The sequence below is a fragment of the Vidua macroura genome, chromosome 3 (genome assembly GCF_024509145.1).
Source record: "Vidua macroura isolate BioBank_ID:100142 chromosome 3, ASM2450914v1, whole genome shotgun sequence".
NCBI classification, from domain to species: domain Eukaryota; kingdom Metazoa; phylum Chordata; class Aves; order Passeriformes; family Viduidae; genus Vidua; species Vidua macroura.
In genome coordinates this window covers 4,486,849-4,506,582 of record NC_071573.1, presented here as the reverse complement: position 1 = coordinate 4,506,582, position 19,734 = coordinate 4,486,849, and the positions used below count along the sequence as shown (strand labels likewise).

The window sequence follows — 19,734 nt, the reverse complement described above, 5'->3', positions numbered from 1 at the left end:
ATTATATGCCAGGGATCCATTACAACAGTATTTATAGAATGAATAATTATTTTCCCTCTAAATCCTTATCTATAATTAAAAAATACAGGAACTGAATTACAAGTACAGAAATGTATCTTAGGTGTTCCTTGCCACTTCAGTAGCACTCTGGTATTTCATTATGATGTCACTGCTTATAATAATATAACGCATTATATCATTATGTAAAATGTTGAGCAGAGGTGGATTTATTGGGAAGCCTTGGGGAGCTGTAACCTCCCTTTTTGCCCCCACCCTTTTGCTAGGTGTATTTGTGTGATGGGGGAGTGGCTGCAGCACCTCCTGCCTCTGTCTCACAGCCTCGTGTAGCCGCGTAGGGAGCACGGAATGGGACGGAACCATTTTTCACTCGTTAACTGCGGCAGCGCTGACTCACGGCTTAGCTTCACTCTGATCAAGCATTTGTAAATTGTACTTCTCATATTTTCTAATGCATGAAATTATCTTGTTTGTTTGACACGGACACACAGGCACAAGCGCACGCCTGCTCTGTTGTGTTCCATTTTTTGAGTGAGAAGGCAGGGCTAGAAAGTAAAGTCAGAAATGCAGCGCAGGACTTGCAGAATTAAGATGCAGCTACAGTTCTGTGGTTCTGCTGTGCCCTTTCCTCCTTTGTAATTTTGTTTTTGTGTTTGTTTGTGAATACCCAGTTTAAGGATTGTATTTCGTTTTTTTTTCCTACATGGAAAAATACTGAGATTCAAAACCACTTGCACCTTTCAATCTGATAATTTCACTAAGAGAATGTAATTTGTTTTTTTCATAGTACAAATATGTTTACCTACAAAGCAAAGCTTTGTTGTAAATTACAGCATAATGCTTTTTCATCTTGCAAGAGAAAAGTGCAATTCTGATCACATTCACTGGTAGAATTTTGGATGGATTAATGAAAGATTCTCCTTTGTATGAATCCAAAAATGAGAACCTCCACCATGTTTTTACTTTTGCTGTTTTCACTCCTTCACAAATCTCAGAAGTGTTTTACTCTTCACAATGTTCCATGTAAGATGCTACTGGGTAAATGCAAAAAATTATCTTCATATTGGGCAGAACATTCATCAAGTGATGTGACTTTGCACACAGGACTTGATAGGGCTCCTTTGTAAATAAACACTCTTAAGAAGATGAGAAGGTAAGTGGTCATTAGCATCAGGGGAGACCTGCTTCCAGCCACCACTGATCTTTATGAATCACTTCACTATTCAAGAGTTCTGAAGTGCACTTCTATACTACAAGACATGATGCCTGGACACAGACAGTTATCACTTAAGTCCAAGACAGCCTTTGAAAAGCTAAAATAAAGCTCTTTTGCCCTGCAGGTACATCACTAATGCAGTACTAACTACCCCTTGGTAAGCAGGTTCCTGTATCACTACACTGCAATCTCCAAAGTAGGTATTCACTGTGAGTATTTCCATCCTAAACAGGACCCTAAATCAAAGGTAAAAAAATGCCTCAGCTCCATAGGAGTAGTTCTCAATCCCATCTGCTGCCAACTGCATGGAACTGAGAGACAGAGTGAGCAAAGAGCTTTTATGGTCCTTTTTAAGAGCACCCTAAAAGTAGAATCTATAATTATATTGGTACATAGTGTGTCACAAAATATGTATAAACATTAATGATGACATGGTTGAGGACTAAGAATGTCTTTTATATTCATAAGGTAACCTATTAGGCATTAAATTATGCCTTCAGATAAAATGATCATTGATGGCAGTCAGGTTCTCTATGGTGGCCCCATGCACAGAATTCATCTCTATGGGAGTAAGTTCAGTAGTAGCATTTTCACTAAAGTAGCACCTTCTGGAGAGGACTTTGAAGAGTCATTTTTTGTCATCTTTTGAAAAACGATCAAAACCAAAGGTTTTCATATTACCACAGCACTGTTAAATGAGAATTTATATTGCTGTGATGGAACTACACATGAAAAGATTCCCCTGGTCATGCTTCTTGACCTGTTTTAGAAACAAGAAATAAAGGCACCTATTTAATGGAAGTAGGTTATTTTTGCAGTTAAAGAGGTTAAAGATCTCATAAAAAGTTTAGACTGTCTTTGCTTCAGTCCTATGTTGTTAATGATTTCTTTTCTTAAACCAGCTCCAACACAGCTTTCAATTTCAGTCAGATACTTTGATGCTACAGGAATGACTCTAGGATTTAATTCTCTGGCAATGACTACAATGTAAGAAATAATGAGCAAAATATTGGGGTGGGGGGGATAATGACATAATTGCTTGAGAACAAAATGCCATGAAAATAAACCATGACAAATCGCTGTCAGAGATTTGGGCAAGATTTGCTGCTCAACCTAATGGGAGAGACATTGCTTGGAGGATAGGAAGAATGGCCCCTTAGACAGACTTAGAGCAGTCCCAGAGCTGCTATAATCTGGAGCCACTTTGCACAGCCAGCAGCAGATGCAGTTTGGTGGCCCAGAGTGCCAGAAGTCATCCAGTTCTCTGCTGCGTCCCCACCCATGGGACTAGAAAAAAGGAACACGAAATAGCTACACTGGACTGATACTGTTTGTGCCAAATCTGTTCCCATGTGTTGGTTAATCTGACTTTGATATTGCTACTTTCAGAAGCTGAGCCCACATTGAGACCACTGTTGTGTTGTGTAACTGATAATCTGCCCTCGTAAGGTGGCTTTTTCCTGCTGTACCAGCTGTGCAATTTCCCTGAAATCTTGAGGGCTTTGGGCATACACTGAGTGCAGAAACAATGCAAATATATCATATTCATGGACAAAACCCTCAAAAATTAGTTCTTAGCAACATATCTCCATCCTTGAGCAGCTGCTGTAAGCCTTCCCAGGTCATCAGTTTTTCCTTCTCCATCAACTCCACCTAGTCACTAATAGCATCTTCTTTTAGAGGGACACTCAAAAATCTCTAATTTGACATCCTGATCAAGAACTGAATTTAAGATTTATTTTTTTCTTTGAAGTTTATCCAGATCAATTTGTGTCTCATCTCTCTACCAAGACACTTTTTCCCCATTCATCTTCAAAGTCTTCCTGAGCCCCACCATTACATTTCCCTTTACTGTATGTGGACCATCTGGCAATATTCTGTTGTGAACTCAGCTCATCAGATCAGAGTTTTCTCTCACTCCCTCAGAGTTTTTTCTGACTTTTCTCCCATTTCCATCCAGTGCCCTGCAGAAAGAGCTAACTGAATAGTCAGGCAGCCCTAGGCTTTCTGTCTTCAAATGCAGATCTGCCTTTTATAGTTCTTCAGAACCCAAGAGCCTGTGAAGGAAAAAACACCAAAAGTAAAATTTAGAAAAAAGTCAGCAATAGTCATTTGTCCAATAAATGGATGTAGTGTCTTGGGGGTGCACCTCTCATGCCTTGATAATGTAGAATTTGTGTCCTACATGCTCATCTGGGCTTCCTCTGTAGTTAGGATGAAGACATGGGCACCCAAAGGATGAGTAATCCCATTGAAGGGAGATATCTCAGATAAGCGTGAAGAGTCAAACGTCAGTGCCTATCCCTATCAATTAACTACAAAAGGAGCCTACCTAATTAGCTTAAATTAGCCATGTAAAGGTAAGCTGTTTGAAGATAAATGGAATGATTTGCACTGTAAATGTCTAGCTCCTGTATCACATTATTACTGGCCAGTTAACAGAAAGATCCTAGATGCTCAGATAGTTTCTGTAATAGAATGAGAGAGGCACATAGACTAAAAAAAAATATATATATCAAGAAAGGTTTACAAAAATATACAAAAAGTAGACAGGCATGTAATCTCTTTAAAAATCTCCTTTTGACCAGTTGGCCAAGATAGGAGAGAATGGGGATGTTTCTTGGTTTACACTGGTAAGTGCTGAAGTATCAACTAGAGATAGATAAATAGTAATATATGACCAGGAGTAGGTAAAATTAATTCAAAATTTCTAAAGGTAGTAAAGGATAAAACATCTGAAATACACACTGTGGCATGTAACCTCACATTTAGAATGACCTTAGCACCTGAGGACAAAAACAGGGAGAATATTAAGCTCGTTTTCAAAACGGTCTGGAGAGACCTTGGAGAACTATGCCCTGTAAGTCCAGCCTCTGTAGCAGTGAAATTAGCAGAAACTATGTTTTAAAAATGTGTGAACATACAGACAAATAACATACTGGGGGAGAGTCAGCAGGATTTCTGTAAAGGCAAGTCACGTCTCAAAACTCAAATTCTTTGATGTCAGCAATCATGTGAGTAATGGCTATCCAGCTGCTACTGATGAAAGTTTGATCATTGAAGACCTTTTTGGAAGGTCTCTCACCAATATGTCTTAAAGAAACTAAGCTGCCACAGGATTAGAGGGAAGCTTCCCTTTCATAGATAAGTCATTAATTAAAAGGTAAGAAAGAGAGTAAGAGTAAATGGTCAGTTGTCATGGAAGTCACCAATGGAAATTATAAGTATAGCAGATCTGTTCTCATAAGTAACCTGGCAAAGGAGCAGACAGTGAGCTGCCAGCATTTGCTAATGCCACTAAATTATTAACACTAGTAAAGATAGGACCTGCTGTGAAGAACAGCAAAAGGGCTTCACAGGATGCAGTGACATAGTGACAAAATTGAGGATAAAATTAAATGTAAATAAATTCAAAGTGAAGCACTTTGTACACAGTGGTGTGTGACTCCAAACTTCATTTGTAACCTGATGCAATCTGAGCCCAACATTATTCTGGAAGAAGAATTTACTCCTATAACTCTACAGTTATAAAATACTCAGTTCAGTGCTCAGCAGAAGTACAAAAAGCACATTGCAAACTAGGAATTCTTAGAAAAAGAACTAGACAAGAAAATAGTGAACTTCAGTTCACCTGAATTTTGTGTGTAGTTTTGGAGTCCCACAATCTGTAAAAGGATATAGTGGAACTCAAAAAGGTTTAGGGAGGGCAGCCAGGATGATTAAAGGCATGAAACAGCTTTAGCGAAAGGAATGGCTAAATAGACTAGAACTCCTCGACCTAAAGAGGAGCAGCAGAGATAGAGATCTATTAAATTGTGAGTGTTAGGGAGAAAGAGCACATTAAATGACTGCTCACTGCTTCTTCTAATACAAAAAATAGAGGTCACCAAGCAAAGCTAACACGTGGCCATTTCAAAATATAGTGATTCCTCACATAACGTATAATTAAAATATGAACCTCCTTACCACAGGATGTTGTGGATGATAAAATTGCATGTGAGTTCAAAGGCAAGGTTCAGAGAAGAGGAATTCACTGAGGAACACCAGCCTGGAAACCACCTCTGGCTCAGCAAATCCCTGAAATCCCTCCACAAATTGTTGGAGACTGGGAGACTACTTAGGGAAGTATCACCATATGCTTGCCCTGTTCTAATATTCTCTCCCAGCTAATGGTAAGGGATTAGGTCAGGAGTGCCTTCAGTCTCAGCAAAAGGCTGTTCCTATGTTTTATGCTCTGGACATGATGCTGTGCAGAAGAAGCACCTCAGACTCAATAGCTTTCAATCTGCTCCCTCAAAAATGTGCCAAAATTCATACAAAGTTCCAGACAATATCTTGTCTCTCTCTTCTTTGTATGTGCTGCAATGGAGCTGTTATGTGTGGGAATTTTATGAGCATTACCACTGCATTATTTTATTATAAAGAAATAATTTCTTTATTGACAAACGTAGATGGAAAAGGTAAATATACTCTAATGGACCCATAATTCAGCAAGGGATTCAAAATTTGGCTCTGCACCATGATTCTGTAAGTAGATATTTATCTTAAGGCAGCCAGCTTTAGGAAATATTGAGGTAATATATTTTCTCCGAGAAGTCTTAGCACTCAAAAAGCACATCTTATCCAACGTCAGGCATGAGGGAGAATTGGCCCTGTACCTCATAGAAAGCCAAGGAGGAAAAGGGCCTGTTCATCTTAACTTTAATACCAAATTTCCATCTGCTGCAGCTCGAAATTGCAGAGATATCACACGTACACAATAGGGATTTATTATAAAGGCAGCAACTCATCCTTAACCACGGTGATGATACTGGGCCTCTGTTATATAGCTGTCTTTAGTGTGTAGACATGCTGATATGTTTGCTCAATAAAATCCAGCTTTCAAGACATACTGTTAAGTTTACATGATCACCAGAGTGAGAGGGATAAAGCTGGAAAAGAAGAAAAGCAGAAGCGAATTAATGCAATAAAGGCTAGGATTTAACAGACAGGGTTGAGTAAAATAAATGTGAAACAACAGGTGTCACTGACTCTTATCAGCATTTTTAATTAACACCTGTTTTTAGCCCAGAGTACTTTGGAAGAGTATGTTGGAGTGTGTCTGTATTTAAAGATAAAGATACACTGTTGAGAAGTTACTAAGCAGTGAGAGGTTGGAGGAATGAAGAGGTTTGGGGGTGGGGGAAGCTTCTATTTGCTGGGTGGGTGTTGGTTGCAGCTTAGAGAAACCTGAAGGAAAGCCACGATGATAAAATTGCAAGGTAGGGAAATACTGCTATGGCAACAAAATATATGTTCTCTTGTAGGAAAATGAGGATGAAAAAGGAAATAAGGAGTGTAGGAAATTGAAAGGAAGTGCAGATTACAATAAAAGACAGGATCTAGTTTTAAAATATACAAATTGTAATAATTTCAATTTATGTAATAATATTTTATGATAGTAATAAATTTCTGTTATCCAGACTTTTATGGCACCTGCTCTGGAAAATTTTGGAGCACTTGTCAGATATGAAAGAATTCTCATTCACAGTAGGATGGGGATACAGTCATACTCTTCAATAGCCCATCCTACAAGAACCCAAGCCAACGTGAATGACCAGCATCACATGGGAAGTGTGTGGCATAAACGTTCACAGAATCAGGATCTTTCAACAAATGTTTCTTCAGTGTAGGTATAAGGCAGTTCCAGAGTGTTACAGTAGTGCTGGTTTATAATTAATTTGAGCAAAGTTCAACAAAAAAAATGGCATATCTTTATACCTAGACCCACTCCTTTTTCTAGAATATTTCATACATCTAAACTATTTCTTGCTAAGTATGTATTTTAAAAGTTTAAATGATCACTTATTATTAAACTACTTCATTCAAAAATTAACTTGGTTCACTTGAAATTCTGACTCAAAATTCTGTCCTGAGCAGTGTGTAAGGCAGAGTCACCTGAACTATTTTACTCAGGAATATATATTGGTTTCCTAGAGCAGAATATCACCCCAGAAGATAGGAATCACATACAATGATTATTAACTTTTTTTATGGTTGGTTTGGGAACGACCTCAAGATTCACAGCCAGTTAAAGCCCTCAAGGACTTTTCTCTGGCCAGAGAGTCATTCTGTCTGGCTCCCCTTATTAGCTTTCTCTTTCTTCCTATTTTTTTTAATTTGGTTTGCTTGTTTGCTTTCTCGCTTCAAACCAGAGGGTACCCTTTGATGTGAAGGGCATTCAGTTCTACACCCAACAATCTATAAAGTTATGGGTGGACTTCCTTTAGGTCAGAGATATGCAACTTGACAGTATCTTTCAAGTGACTGAAATTTTGGGTGCCTTGAGATACTTGTATTTTTGTATTTGTATACTGTATTTTCTCATGGTTATTCACCGACTTTACCTGAGACCTATTTGTGTATGACCTTTGAAAGGTTCCATAAGGGATTTCTTTTTAAACAAGTCACTCAGGCCACAAACCCAGCACTTCACTTAACATGCCCATATTTAGGGCCCATGGAAAATTATAGGTCATAAACCCATGCATTAATGCTTTGCTAAATCTGGGCCTGAAGGGATGTATAGATTATACCTGGACAACCTTTAGAGCTCCTACATCTAAAATACAATTTAGGATACAGTTTAGGAGATTATCCCCTTGACTCACACACACACAGACCCAGTGGCTGTTTCTCCATTAGCCTTTGGTGTGCTCTGCAGCACTTTCTCTTCGTCGGTATCTTAGAAGGTAACGAGGCTGTGAACCCTCCTCAGAGGTTTGTGTGTCCTCTTCAAAAGAGCTCATAACCTAAAAGCATAGTGGCATAATAGCAGCAGGTTGGCAAAATAATACTGCTGGCATCTCAGAGCTTTGCAATGCATCCATTGATCCTTCTGCCACTTCCCTACTAACTTCCAGAATCGCTGGGGAATCTCAGCCAATTTAACAGAGGGTAGAAGTCTCAGAAATAAGCAAATGCCTGCAAGTTTTGTGAAAATCAGCATCCAGTTGGGGTTAAATAGAATGCAGGAGGTTATCTGTGTCCCAAAAAGCTACAGTGGAAGTTCAGCAGATAGAAGTTCTGCCAATCAAGACGTGCTGGTGAACACCCAGCGTGGTCCACATGGCCTCTTGTTCAGACCTTGGCTGGGAGGGGGCCTGGATACCCTGCTGGGAGAAGGACAGCGTTGTCTGGAGGATGTTCTGGCAGGGTACTTTTGGGAACAGGAAGAGTTCCTGTGCTGAGCCTGTGTAGGAGGAAACACAAAATAGGTTCTTCGGAGAGTTCCTGGTCTTCAGGCTGCATTCAGTTTTCTACAACCACCTTATTTAAAATAGGGCGTCCTACTGAACTCATTAGGGTAAAATCATTTTGGGTTTTGGTTGACTTTTGCTTAAAGTGAGTTTCTTGGTTGTTTATCTGTTTTTTTTTTTAAGAAATGTGAGATCTTGATGTATTTATTCCTCTCCAGGAACTCTTAAGTACCACTTTTTCAGCATTCAGTATAAAATGCAGGATATAAATCTTTCACTGATACTATACTTTAAATACAATGGATTACACAGCAATCTAAGTCTTCAGAATTTACTGAAATTTTACATTAAAGTATCTTATTGGAGCTCAATAGAATTTCAGGGCTGTCATTTTAAGAAGCATTACACATGAGAATTTTTCCTGTGAAATATATAAGTCCTTTTAGCCCTGGTTTTGTGAATAGGCTCTGAAGCTGACATACAGCTACATGCCTAAATCAGTGGTGTTGTGTTCAACAGTTGGTGAAAAACTAATCTGTCCCCATTTAAATCAACCACTTAGCAACCCAGCCACACAATTTTTAGGTTCTTTAACCTGATAATCTCTAATTATTCTGGCTTGGAATTCCAACAGAACGGGGTTCAGAATCATTTTGCAGATGTTATTATTTTTTTAAATATTGTCTAATTTAAAAGGAAAGTATTTCAGATAATAGCAACATATTTTGAGGGGGAAAAAAAGCATGAAAACCATTTCTGTTCCAAAAATTGCTGATATGAGAATTTATGAGGAAACAGCTCCTTTTATGAATAATTATTATTATTGTGTTTAAGAAATGGGCAAGATGCCTAGAAATTGAATGAAAGAATGAGCTATTAAATTGAAATATTAAATGAAATAACTGAATTAAAAGTGATCATGTAAACCCAGCAGTAAATGTTGGGAGCTGTAGCTGATTGAACATATTTTCATCATCTGTTTTGTATGCTTAAATACAATTGCTTGATGTAAGTAAACACTTGATTGATATTCTGAATACTTTAAAATCTGCATATGCATCATGGAATACTGAACAATTAAAACTTAATTTCAGTGTAGTTTGATTACATGTAAATTATTTCAATATTCATTTTTTCCTGTCCTGTTTGCTCAGTGCATATTTAATATCCACTTTTTGAATGCATATCACTCTTGATTGGACTGTGAGATGAGGAGGACTCTGAAATTTCTTCCATTAAAAAGGATTGCCTTTTAAATATTATTTGTGCCACAGCTCTTCCCCTGCAGATTATTTTCTAAATGTTGTGTACTCTTATTGAAGACAAGGAAAAAGCTGCTGCAGCCCTCCTTTATCAGCCCAGCACAAGGAATATGCTTACATGGTCGATGAGCATGTCTAAGAAGGCTTGTTGGTTGTAACTAGTCCCTAAAGAAATGTTTCCATCTTTTCTGCACTATATTGCTTGCCTGCCTGAGCTCCTTCTGCCTTCCCTTCCTCCTCCCTCCACATGATTTTTATTTTATTTTCCTGCTTCTTGGAGGTCTTACAAGACACTTGAATATTATGGTTAAATATTACAAGTGTTTTCAAGTTGACCATTTTCAGTCTGAAAAATACATCTTTATCTTTAAGTGACCGCATTCAATTTAGGAGTTGTAGAATACAGATGAAAAAATTTTGCCTTTTTATATATTTGTAGAACATTTTCTGAAAACCAAAGAGACTTCTTGTCCCTTCTCTGCATGCTGCAACCCATACACATTTTTGTGATCAACAGTGTTCAAATTGCTGTATTTCTGAACATCCAACAGAAGGAAATCCCAGGCATTTGATTCTCTTATTATTCATGCCAGTGAACAGAATAGCCTTTCTGAAGTTACAGATGATATTATGTTTTTATTACTTACATATTTTATGTTATTTTATTTTATTTTATTTTATTTTATTTTATTTTATTTTATTTTATTTTATTATTATTTCCTGGCATCTTTTCAGTTAAGTCATATTCCCAAAATACAGGCAGGCAGCAGGTTTGTCACTTCACCATGGAAGGCAAGTCTGGATTCCTCTCTGCCTTGACCATTTTTGACCTACATGCCTGTTGTTATATTAGTCCCATTTCCCCTTGATTTCCTTACCCATACTAACAGAATTTTTTTTATACTTTTTTAGAATACATACAAAATGCATATAATAACAGTATTCTTTAGTTATGTGAGAATTTGAAGTTGATGTTGTATCTACTAAATGGCTTGCAGGGAAATGTTTTCCTATGTGTCCCACATAGTTAATTGCAGTTTCAGAGTTCTAATCTTGAAGGTCATATTTCTGTTGCCTGTCACTTTCACCAAACAAGTGGCTGAACTTCATGGTTTGCAGGTGGATTTCCTTATCTCTCTTTTTCAAGTCATATAAGTCTCAATTGCTGGAATTATTGTGAACCAAGCAATGAGGGACAAGGAGGAGGAGGGGGTGGGAAGACACTGTTGAACACCAGGGCCCTGGAGATTCCATTTTAGAGAGCAAATATTGTACCTGGTGACTGTAGCACAAGAACAGAAGGGGGAAGGTTTATTTGGGGGGTATTTTGTTTGTTTGAGGAGCTGATAAACAGTTAAGTGAGTGTGCTAACAACAGTAAGAGGTCTTCCTAGGATAAAACATGCTTATAAAACAGATATTATTAGCTTGAGGTTGGTCTCATGCTTTAGAGACCTCTTTCTAATTGCTTCTGTTCATTAAAACCAACAAAACTTTCATAACAAAGGGTTTCAGAATAACAGTTATCTTCTTGTAAAGTTAGGTTAAAAAATGCTGGATATTCCTGACTGATTTAATACTGTTGGCCTAAGTAAAGCAAAAAAAACCTTGTCACTCTTTGTAACATCTACCTTCTTTTAAAGCAGTTCAATTTATAATAATTTATTAAATAACTGTGATTGCTATTTGCAACACTCTTGGTTTGTGAAGAGCATTTCTTAGATAGTCTTTTTTTTCTCTTTTTTTTCCTTAGTACAGATCTGAAAATAATGAGTTAATGTCACACTTTTATGAATAGGGGCCATAATGAGACTGAAGTATGTATGTTGATTAAAGGAAAAATAATTGAAATCTTTGTGAAACTGCAAAGAAATTACAGCTTAAGGCCATGATTCTGTTCTGCAAGTCAATCAAATGAGAATGTTATTTTATATTTTTTGGTTGCAGGCATTTTTCCTTGGCTAAATCGAATGTCATTCAAATAGTCTATGTAGTGAGAACTTTGGAAATACAAAATAATGGTACAGACACTCTTTTTAGCCAGTCACATTGCTGGTTTCTGTTCAGTTTCCAATTTCCCCTCTAAGTACTAAGAATATGTATTTAATCCATAATGGAAAAAAAATATGCCAGGAAAAAATATAAACATGACAGCTGTTCAAGATACACATATTTTAACATGTACTTATTTTTCTTAATTAAAGTATAGCTTCAAAAGCATCACTGCAAAACCATGTATTTTGGTGGAAAATCTGTCACAGGAATCATGTTGAAAACTTCAGCTACACAGACAGGCATGAGAAATTGGGGGTGCACTGCCTGTTCCCTGGCAATCAAGAGGTTAACTTTCATTTATCTCTTCCCCTCCCTTAAACTGGTTCTGTGAGGAGGGCTGCAAATTAGTACTTGGAAGGCACAGCAGGGAGTTTAGCTTTAGGGAGGGAAGGGCTCCCCACTCCAGCTCTTAGGAACCTCACCTGGAGAGCGCATTTCCTTTTCTACTTAAGCTAACATATTATGCCTTCTTGTCACGAATGTTATTCCTCGAGGAAAAGTCCTCTCTGGTTCTATCTTGCAATCTGATGAACCATTCCAAGTGTGTGGTAGAGGAGAGGAGGGCGATAAGGCTGTAACAGGAGGGAGCCAGGAAAGCGCTGAGGCTGTGGCTGGGACCAGGAATCCCGGTGTGGTGCATCATATGGGATTACTTTACCCAGCCAGGGAAAGGAGGATTCCCATCTTTCCTCTTGTTCACACCAGCCTGAGGAGGAGCTGCAGCACTGCCCACTGTTTGCTGTGACACTACCAAGGTACAGAGCTGTACAAATTCTGGCATCCGTGTGATGCTGTCTGACAATATTCATTTGACAAGCAAAGCCTACACTTTCTAACCCTGAGAAATCACAGTGCATTTTTTTCCCCCCACTGGGGCAAAGAAGTCATCTCCTTCCAAACCTCAAGTGTCTACAAGTGATCCATTGTTGAAATTGTTAACAGGTGGAAAGGGAATTTTACCCACTTTGTAATGGGACAAATACAAAATCGTTCTATATGGAATCAATCTTCTACCTCCCAGCTGAAATAAAATTGGGGTATTTGCATTTCTAAAAATAATCACCAAATCTATTTTAACAGCGAATTTTAAACAGTTAAAAATGTGCAATAGAGGAAAATGTGTACAGCTAGAATCACTTTCTCAGAATACAATGTCACATAATGGTTTTCTATGCCTAGTGTGAGAGACATTAACCCAATGCAGAATTTTCCATTGGGATTAGCATTTGCCAGTGCAATGCTAGATCTGATGGGACTCAACACTGAACCACTTGGTGAAGGTTCTAAACAATGAAGGAGGTTAAGGGTAGTCACTGTCCTACCTCACAGTTCTGCAATCTGAGTATGAGCCTATCAGGTTTCCCCAATAAAGCTTTGGCATCACTTTTGGTGAGCATTGAAGGACTTTGTACATGAGGAAAATTTGATGTAGCTCTTAAATTAACCTCAGCAAGTGACGTGTTTCCTTTTTCTTTCAGGTATCAGAGGTTTGAAAAAGCATTTCTGCTTGCTGTTGACATCGGTGCTCGGGACCTGTTCATGGTGAGTTGCTTCTGGAGACAGAGGCTGTTGGAGGATATTGTTTGTCAGCTTTTGCACACATTAAAGCAGTTCCAGGTCATTTGCAGCCTTGGACACGTACTGAAGACAGAACTGTTCTACCTTTGCCATCATGAAATTCATCAGTAGGAATTGAGTATCTTCAGTCACTGACATTTTTCCCCAGCATGGCCTACAGGCTATTCTTAATTTTCCAGGAATTACTGTATATGTTTTTAAACTTTCCCTTTCTTCGTGTGACCTGATGTGGGTGAATGTCATCTTTCACTCTAATAAGCTTGTACATTTCTAATCTGTTCCTTTAAGTCCAACTGCTGAGTCCTGGACACAAGAGCTGTCCATGTCCTGGGGATCCTGAATGCTCTTAGTTTGTCTCTTGGGGTTTTGTGAAAAGTGACAAATTATGAACGCTTCTGCTGGTACTTTTAAAACAACAAAGCTCAGCAGCATCAACACAAGGGTTTTAACATTTCATGCACTCTCTGCCCCCTCCCATTTAATTAGCTACAAAAGTAAAATTAACCAGCTCTTAAAAGGTCCTCTGTGTGAGCACTGCAGGAGGTTCTTGTTTTATAAGATCTTGCACCACAATGTCACAGTGAGGTCAGATGGACAAAGCCAGTCGTGCTCTCCTAGTCTCTCAGCATGTTGCTGCTCCACAGCTGATTTCATTGTTTTCAAAGAAACAATAGGAAAGGGCTTGTTGAAAAAAAGGCCCTTTGAACGATTCGTTTGCTTGACTCTTTTGCATAATGAAGACATTCTGTTGTTTAAATTAAGCTTTGACACTAGATGTTAATATCATTTATCCCATTAAGTCACTTGCCCTGCTAGTTTGATCTTGATATTTAAATTGTATGTTAAATTACACAATTAAATCCTGCTTTTAGGGGTTATGAAAATTCCCTTCTAATTATATAAAAAGTTGTGTGAACCTTTTGATGTTTTTTTTCATGGCTCTAATCATCTGGCTTGTTCCATCTAATTAGAAAGATGTGAATACTGCGATAAACTTTCCTAAGTATGCATCAAAAGAATGTGATGGAGATGTCAGACTTTTAGGAAATTCATTACATGTTCTATGTTTACTCCCCTCGATTTTCTGTCTTTTTAGATCATCTCTTTCCTTTTCTTTATTGAATGTAACCTCTTCAGTACAAATTTTATACCTAATCATGCTAAGCACTGCTGCAGCCACATATAAGATTCAGACTGTAGTATGTCTGGAGCAGATTAAAGATTTTTGTCAAGGGCTCTCCCAGTGTACAAATAATAAATACTCCCTAATTTTGGCCATTCTGACAGAATAAATGTCCCAGCATTTGCATCAAAGGCCCTCTCTCATATGACTGAGAGCATTTTCTATGTGATCTGTTTCTCTTTCCTTCCCTCTGCACATGGCAGGATTGAGGGAGCAGGGTGGGAACACCAGTGTTGGCTGTTTAAGATGGGTGCAGAGCTGCTAGTGAGAGGGAGGGACTGTCAGTGCCTGGCTCCACAGGTGATAGATCACATGTTCTACCCTCACCAAAAAGTCTCCAACTTTCTTCAAGAGGAGTTTCAATGATCACAAAACAATTAACTCCATCTCTTTGCCTTTCCTTTCCTCTCTCAACACCTACTCTTCATTTCCCATCCTACCAATGCCCTTAAACATAAATGTATGTTTCTGAAGAGTTCCTTCTGGCTTATGTCATTGTGAGATCAAAACCAGTTCTTTAATGTCCTCGTTCTGCTTGCATTACCTTTGAAATTCCTCATAGTTGCCCCTAAATTATGCTACAAGCAGCACACATCCCTGCCTCCTCTGGGGAAATGTCCTTGTGCTAATTCATCGTCTAAGTCAGTCACTAATGAACAAATTTTACAATAAGCTAACAAGGTACTGCTGCAAGTCCACTAAGTACAGGACTCAAGAAGTTTAAACATGCATAGGTCATTAAGAGTATTTATTTGTGCCATGGTAATTTCTAGGGAATTTGGCTTCATTGTGCTTAATACCATGTGAAAATTAGATAACCTGTTCCCTGAAACCTTACAGTCCTTCTAGGTATTAGTATAACAATGCTTCTCCTAAGCAAGGGTTGTGCATCCCTCACTTCTGCTTAATACTGAATGGTTCCTAAATATTGTTTATGTAGGGCAAAATGCAATTACTAATGTACAATTTGATTTTGCATATATTTAAAGCAGTTTTATCCATTTTTAAAACCTCAGATAGGTCTAGGAGTCACATCACCTTATTCCAAATTAATTTAATGGGATTTCAAGAAGAAATAGTAGTCTAAATAAAGATACCCGTTGACATAAGCAAAATGAGAAAGAGAAAAATCTGTTTATTAGAGGGGAGCAGAGAAGGAACAAAAAGGAAAGGGTAGAGAGGAATAGATGTAACAGAGGTTGAGAAGGATGCAAACACTGAGTACTCATCACCTGAGACTTCTAAGAAAATGTCTCTAAATTCTTAGAGAATTTACCCCGAGCATCAATTTCACCAAACAGGGCTCTACAGCGTTCCCATTGTTTGTTTTGAGACTGCAAAGTTTAAGAGAATGCTATCTGAGGGCTAATTTCTTTCAAAGACATGAAAAAGAAAAAACAAAAAAAAGGCTTAAAACTGTAGCTATAGCATCACTAGATGATGCCATAGCAAGACACATACACTGCTGTGTCTCTCCCTGAGCTTTACCCTCATGTCACATCAAAGTCCATCAATTAATATAATCTCCTACAAAGTTAAAAAAAAAGAAACTGGAAAGGACATAATATCAAGAACAACAGCTCCGTTTATTGGACAGTGACTGATGCAATCTGTGACAGAAAAGATCAAGCAGTGGAAAGGTTGTCAGCTTGAAATGCTTTTATAGTGCAGTCCAGCTCTCAGCTGCTGAAAATTCAAAAGGCCATCCCATGTACCAAAGGTAGCAAAAAATGCAAGGAAAAGACACTTTAATAAAACTGTCAGATCTTGGGTGATACACTGATGAGGAAAGTGCATGCTTCGAAGAAGTGTTGGAGTGTTGCCCAGAAATATCCTATAGACAAATGCACGTTGTGTTTCAAATGACTTTTACTCACCAACAGCCAGCCCTGTGAGTCACAAAGGTGAGGGGGAAAGGGAAGAAGTCCAAAAAGTAAGCAAACTGTTAAATGATAAAATAGAGCCCTTTCAGCAAGCTCCTGATAAGCAGCTGGAATTTGTTTATGTTGTCACCATTGTGTTTGAGAGAGATGTGATCTTTGGACTTATAAATTCTTAGGTAATTGTGTGAAAAAAAAAAAAACATCATGAATATTCAGATACTTTGGTTCCTTTTTTTTTCCCTGTCATTCTTTAAAGCACCCTGGAATCTGGTGTTTCTCTTTTTGCTGTTTTTAAGTTTTCTAGTTTAATCTACTCAGAGAGTTATAAATTCTTAGAAAAATCCACTTTTGCTCGTTTATTTGAATGAGAAACACCTAAATTAGATCTGAAATAGTCTAATTAGGAGATTTCATATCTGTACTCTTTTCTTTCTAAAGCTGGTTTAGAGATGAGGCAAAGGCTACTGTTTTTATTGCTCTTCATGACCAGCAACTTGAGGAACAACAATGCAAGCCACTTACCAACCTTCTGCTAACCTTTATTTCTTACACAGCCCCTTTTAGTTAATGATGGATATGTAGCACCTTTTCATTTTTTTACTCAAACCAGAAAATGGGCAAAACCACGACCTGAAATAACAGCTGCTTTGATACACAGAGTGCACAAGCTCTTCAGTGACAAAACTTCATCATTTTCTGCAGTTGTTTCCACTCCATCCTCGAGCTACTATTTAAAATTGCACAGAGGTATACAATACTTCTCATAGTTTAAGCTACAGAAAGACAATCATTAAACATTGTCAGAATGTATTTTAAATAAGTCTGCCTGTACATCCAAATCTCTGTAAGTTCAGACTTGTCCAAGAGCCCTTGGGTTTTCTATTGTTATCTAAATAAGGCGACAGTATCTGTTGTTTAATCTTCATAGAAATCATACCTTGCTGCTCAGGCCCTTTTCTCCTGACAACCAAGTTAGACCTACAAAGAGAGGAAATACAGAGTTCACCACAAGTTCATAACCCATTATTCTGCTCCAAGACATTTGCACATTTTTTTTTAGTCACACCTGTGTTTGTGTTGAGAAGACACTGCTGTCTCCTGCAGACTCTGCAGATCCTGCAAATCAGTTCTGGGCTTTCCTGCATAATCATCTCAGTTTCTCTAAGATTTTCAGTTTTGTTTTAAAAGTTGTTGTCATTGCTGTTGTTAAATGAGGGGTTACTGAAACTATCATGTCTTTCACCTAACACTATTACTCTCAATTCTTTAATCTAAAAGTGTCTTTCTAGAGTAAAATCACTTTTCCTTTGAGAGGTTCTGTCGTATTGATGCAGGTGGCAGTAAACTCACATCAAGGATTTTCACCTGAAATCTTTCACATTAGGGAGAATATGGTTGCTTTTATGGCATGCAGAGGTCAATATTTCCAGCAAACACTCCTTTTCCCTTTAAATTCCTGTAAGCAGATTGTTTGCAGAACAAAGGAATGGCTCAAATCTTTGGATGTTAAATGGCATCTTCAGCAAAGCAGTGGGGGAAGAAACTTTGCCAACTGTTCTTGGATTTTTCCTTACTTTCTGTGTCCCAGTTCATGCATGGAGGAGCATGTGTTTGTGATGCCAGATGAGAAGGGGATTTTCTCTTGATTAATGGTCAAGAATAAACTTTTGCTTTTGGAGGACCAAAACCAAGGGCAGTGAGAGTGTAGTTTGTCTGCAGGAATATATTCTCCCACAAAGAGCTCTGTATGTAGTACAGGTGGTTTGCACCTCAAATAAAAAGCCTTGACTTTTGATAAGGTCATGCAGTGATGGGACAAGGGGGAATAAAACTGGCAGAAGGCAGGTTTAGATATTAGGAAGAAATTCTTTCCTATGAGGGCCTGGAACAGAAGTCACCCAGAGAAGCTGTGGCTGCCCCATCCCTGGAAGTACTTAAGGCCAGCTTGAATGGGGCTTGGAGCAACCTGGCCTGGTGGAAGGGCAGGTTGTCCCTGCCCAGGGCATGGGGCTGGAACAAGTTGATCTCTAAGGTCCCTTCCAACCCAAGCTATTCCATAATTCTATATAATGATAACACCTCTGCTGCAGCCCTCTGATTTTTGACTCTAGATAAAAGACTAGATCCAGAGTATTAATAAGTATTCATGCTAGACAACATTTTTTTGAAAGCCCCTTGTTGCTCAGGAGTGACTCAGGAATCATACCAACCCTGTGGATGTTAAAACCACTGAGCAGCCACTGTTGCTCTTATTACCTCCAATATGAGCACAGGGAAGATCATCATCCCCTTAGCCACAGAACAGTGAGGGTAACAACCTTCAGCAGTGAGTGTATGACAACATTCAAGCAAAAATTAGTCCCTAAAAGATGGAGAGCTTCAAATCATAAAATCATGAAGGTTGGAAAAGGCCTCAAAGGTCAATTGAGTCCAACTGTTAACCCATTACTAACAGGCCCACCACTAGCCCATGTCTCTAAGCACCACATCTGCATTTAACATGCTCCAAATACAGGCTGCCAGCCAGGAGAGCTCCAGTACTTCAGATCTGGTTTACACAGAGCCACCTCCTATCAACATTCTTTTAATTCAACAGAAGTTATGTTAAAAGTAGACAGGTTGGTTTCTTTCATACACTGAGTCAATAGCTTTGCTTTTATCATTGGTCAGTGTTTTATTCATTGCTGTATTCAACAGCACAAGTAAGGAAATATATTTGCGTTGGAGGGAATTAAAATGTAATGGTAGGTTCATCAGTTCCATCTGTGTTTGTGATCTAAATAATAAAAGAACCTCTTTCTTTCAAAATCCCTTTTGTTGCTCCTTTGAGATTCATTTTAGATTAATCTTTTTTCTTCTTTATTTCCAAAGGACATCCATTACCTTGCTCTAGATAAGGGTGAATTGGCCCTAGCTGAAGTGGCAAAGAGAAAGGCTAATGACATTGATGCAGAATCAATAACTACTGGAATTGGTAAGAATTAATGGTGTCTAAAAAGCCCTTTTGTTTTAATCAATACTTGTCCTGTAGAACATGTTGTTATATTTGTAGAGGGGTTCTTGTTTTGATTGCATTGTTTTCTTTGAAAGTGAGACCGGATTTTCATTTGTGACTAAAGAACAGTATTTTTATTCCTAACTAAAGAAGGAGGCTTATAAAAATCCCACAGCTTTGCCTTTCAGTACCCATGTGAGGATAGCTGTGAAGCAAAAAGATTTATACTCTGGCTGTAAAGAAAAGTTCAGGCTGTACAAACTGAACTGAGTGCAAGAGGTAAGGGACTGAACCTGAAAATCTTTGT

The 19,734-nt window shown here is 38.3% G+C and overlaps 1 protein-coding gene across 8 annotated transcripts in view; it reads left to right on the top strand.

Annotated features, from left to right (window-relative positions):
- WDPCP (WD repeat containing planar cell polarity effector) overlaps window positions 1-19,734 on the top strand; it is a 149,233-nt gene that overhangs the window by 90,074 nt on the left and 39,425 nt on the right. For 5 of the 8 annotated variants that reach the window (XM_053974594.1, XM_053974592.1, XM_053974593.1 and 2 more), the window contains 2 exons: window positions 13,267-13,330; window positions 19,304-19,406. In XM_053974594.1, the coding sequence (XP_053830569.1) occupies window positions 13,267-13,330; window positions 19,304-19,406 (167 nt within the window). The remainder of the gene's footprint in view (window positions 1-13,266; window positions 13,331-19,303; window positions 19,407-19,734) is intronic. The other 3 variants (XR_008436537.1, XM_053974597.1, XM_053974598.1) reach the window with 1 other exon arrangement.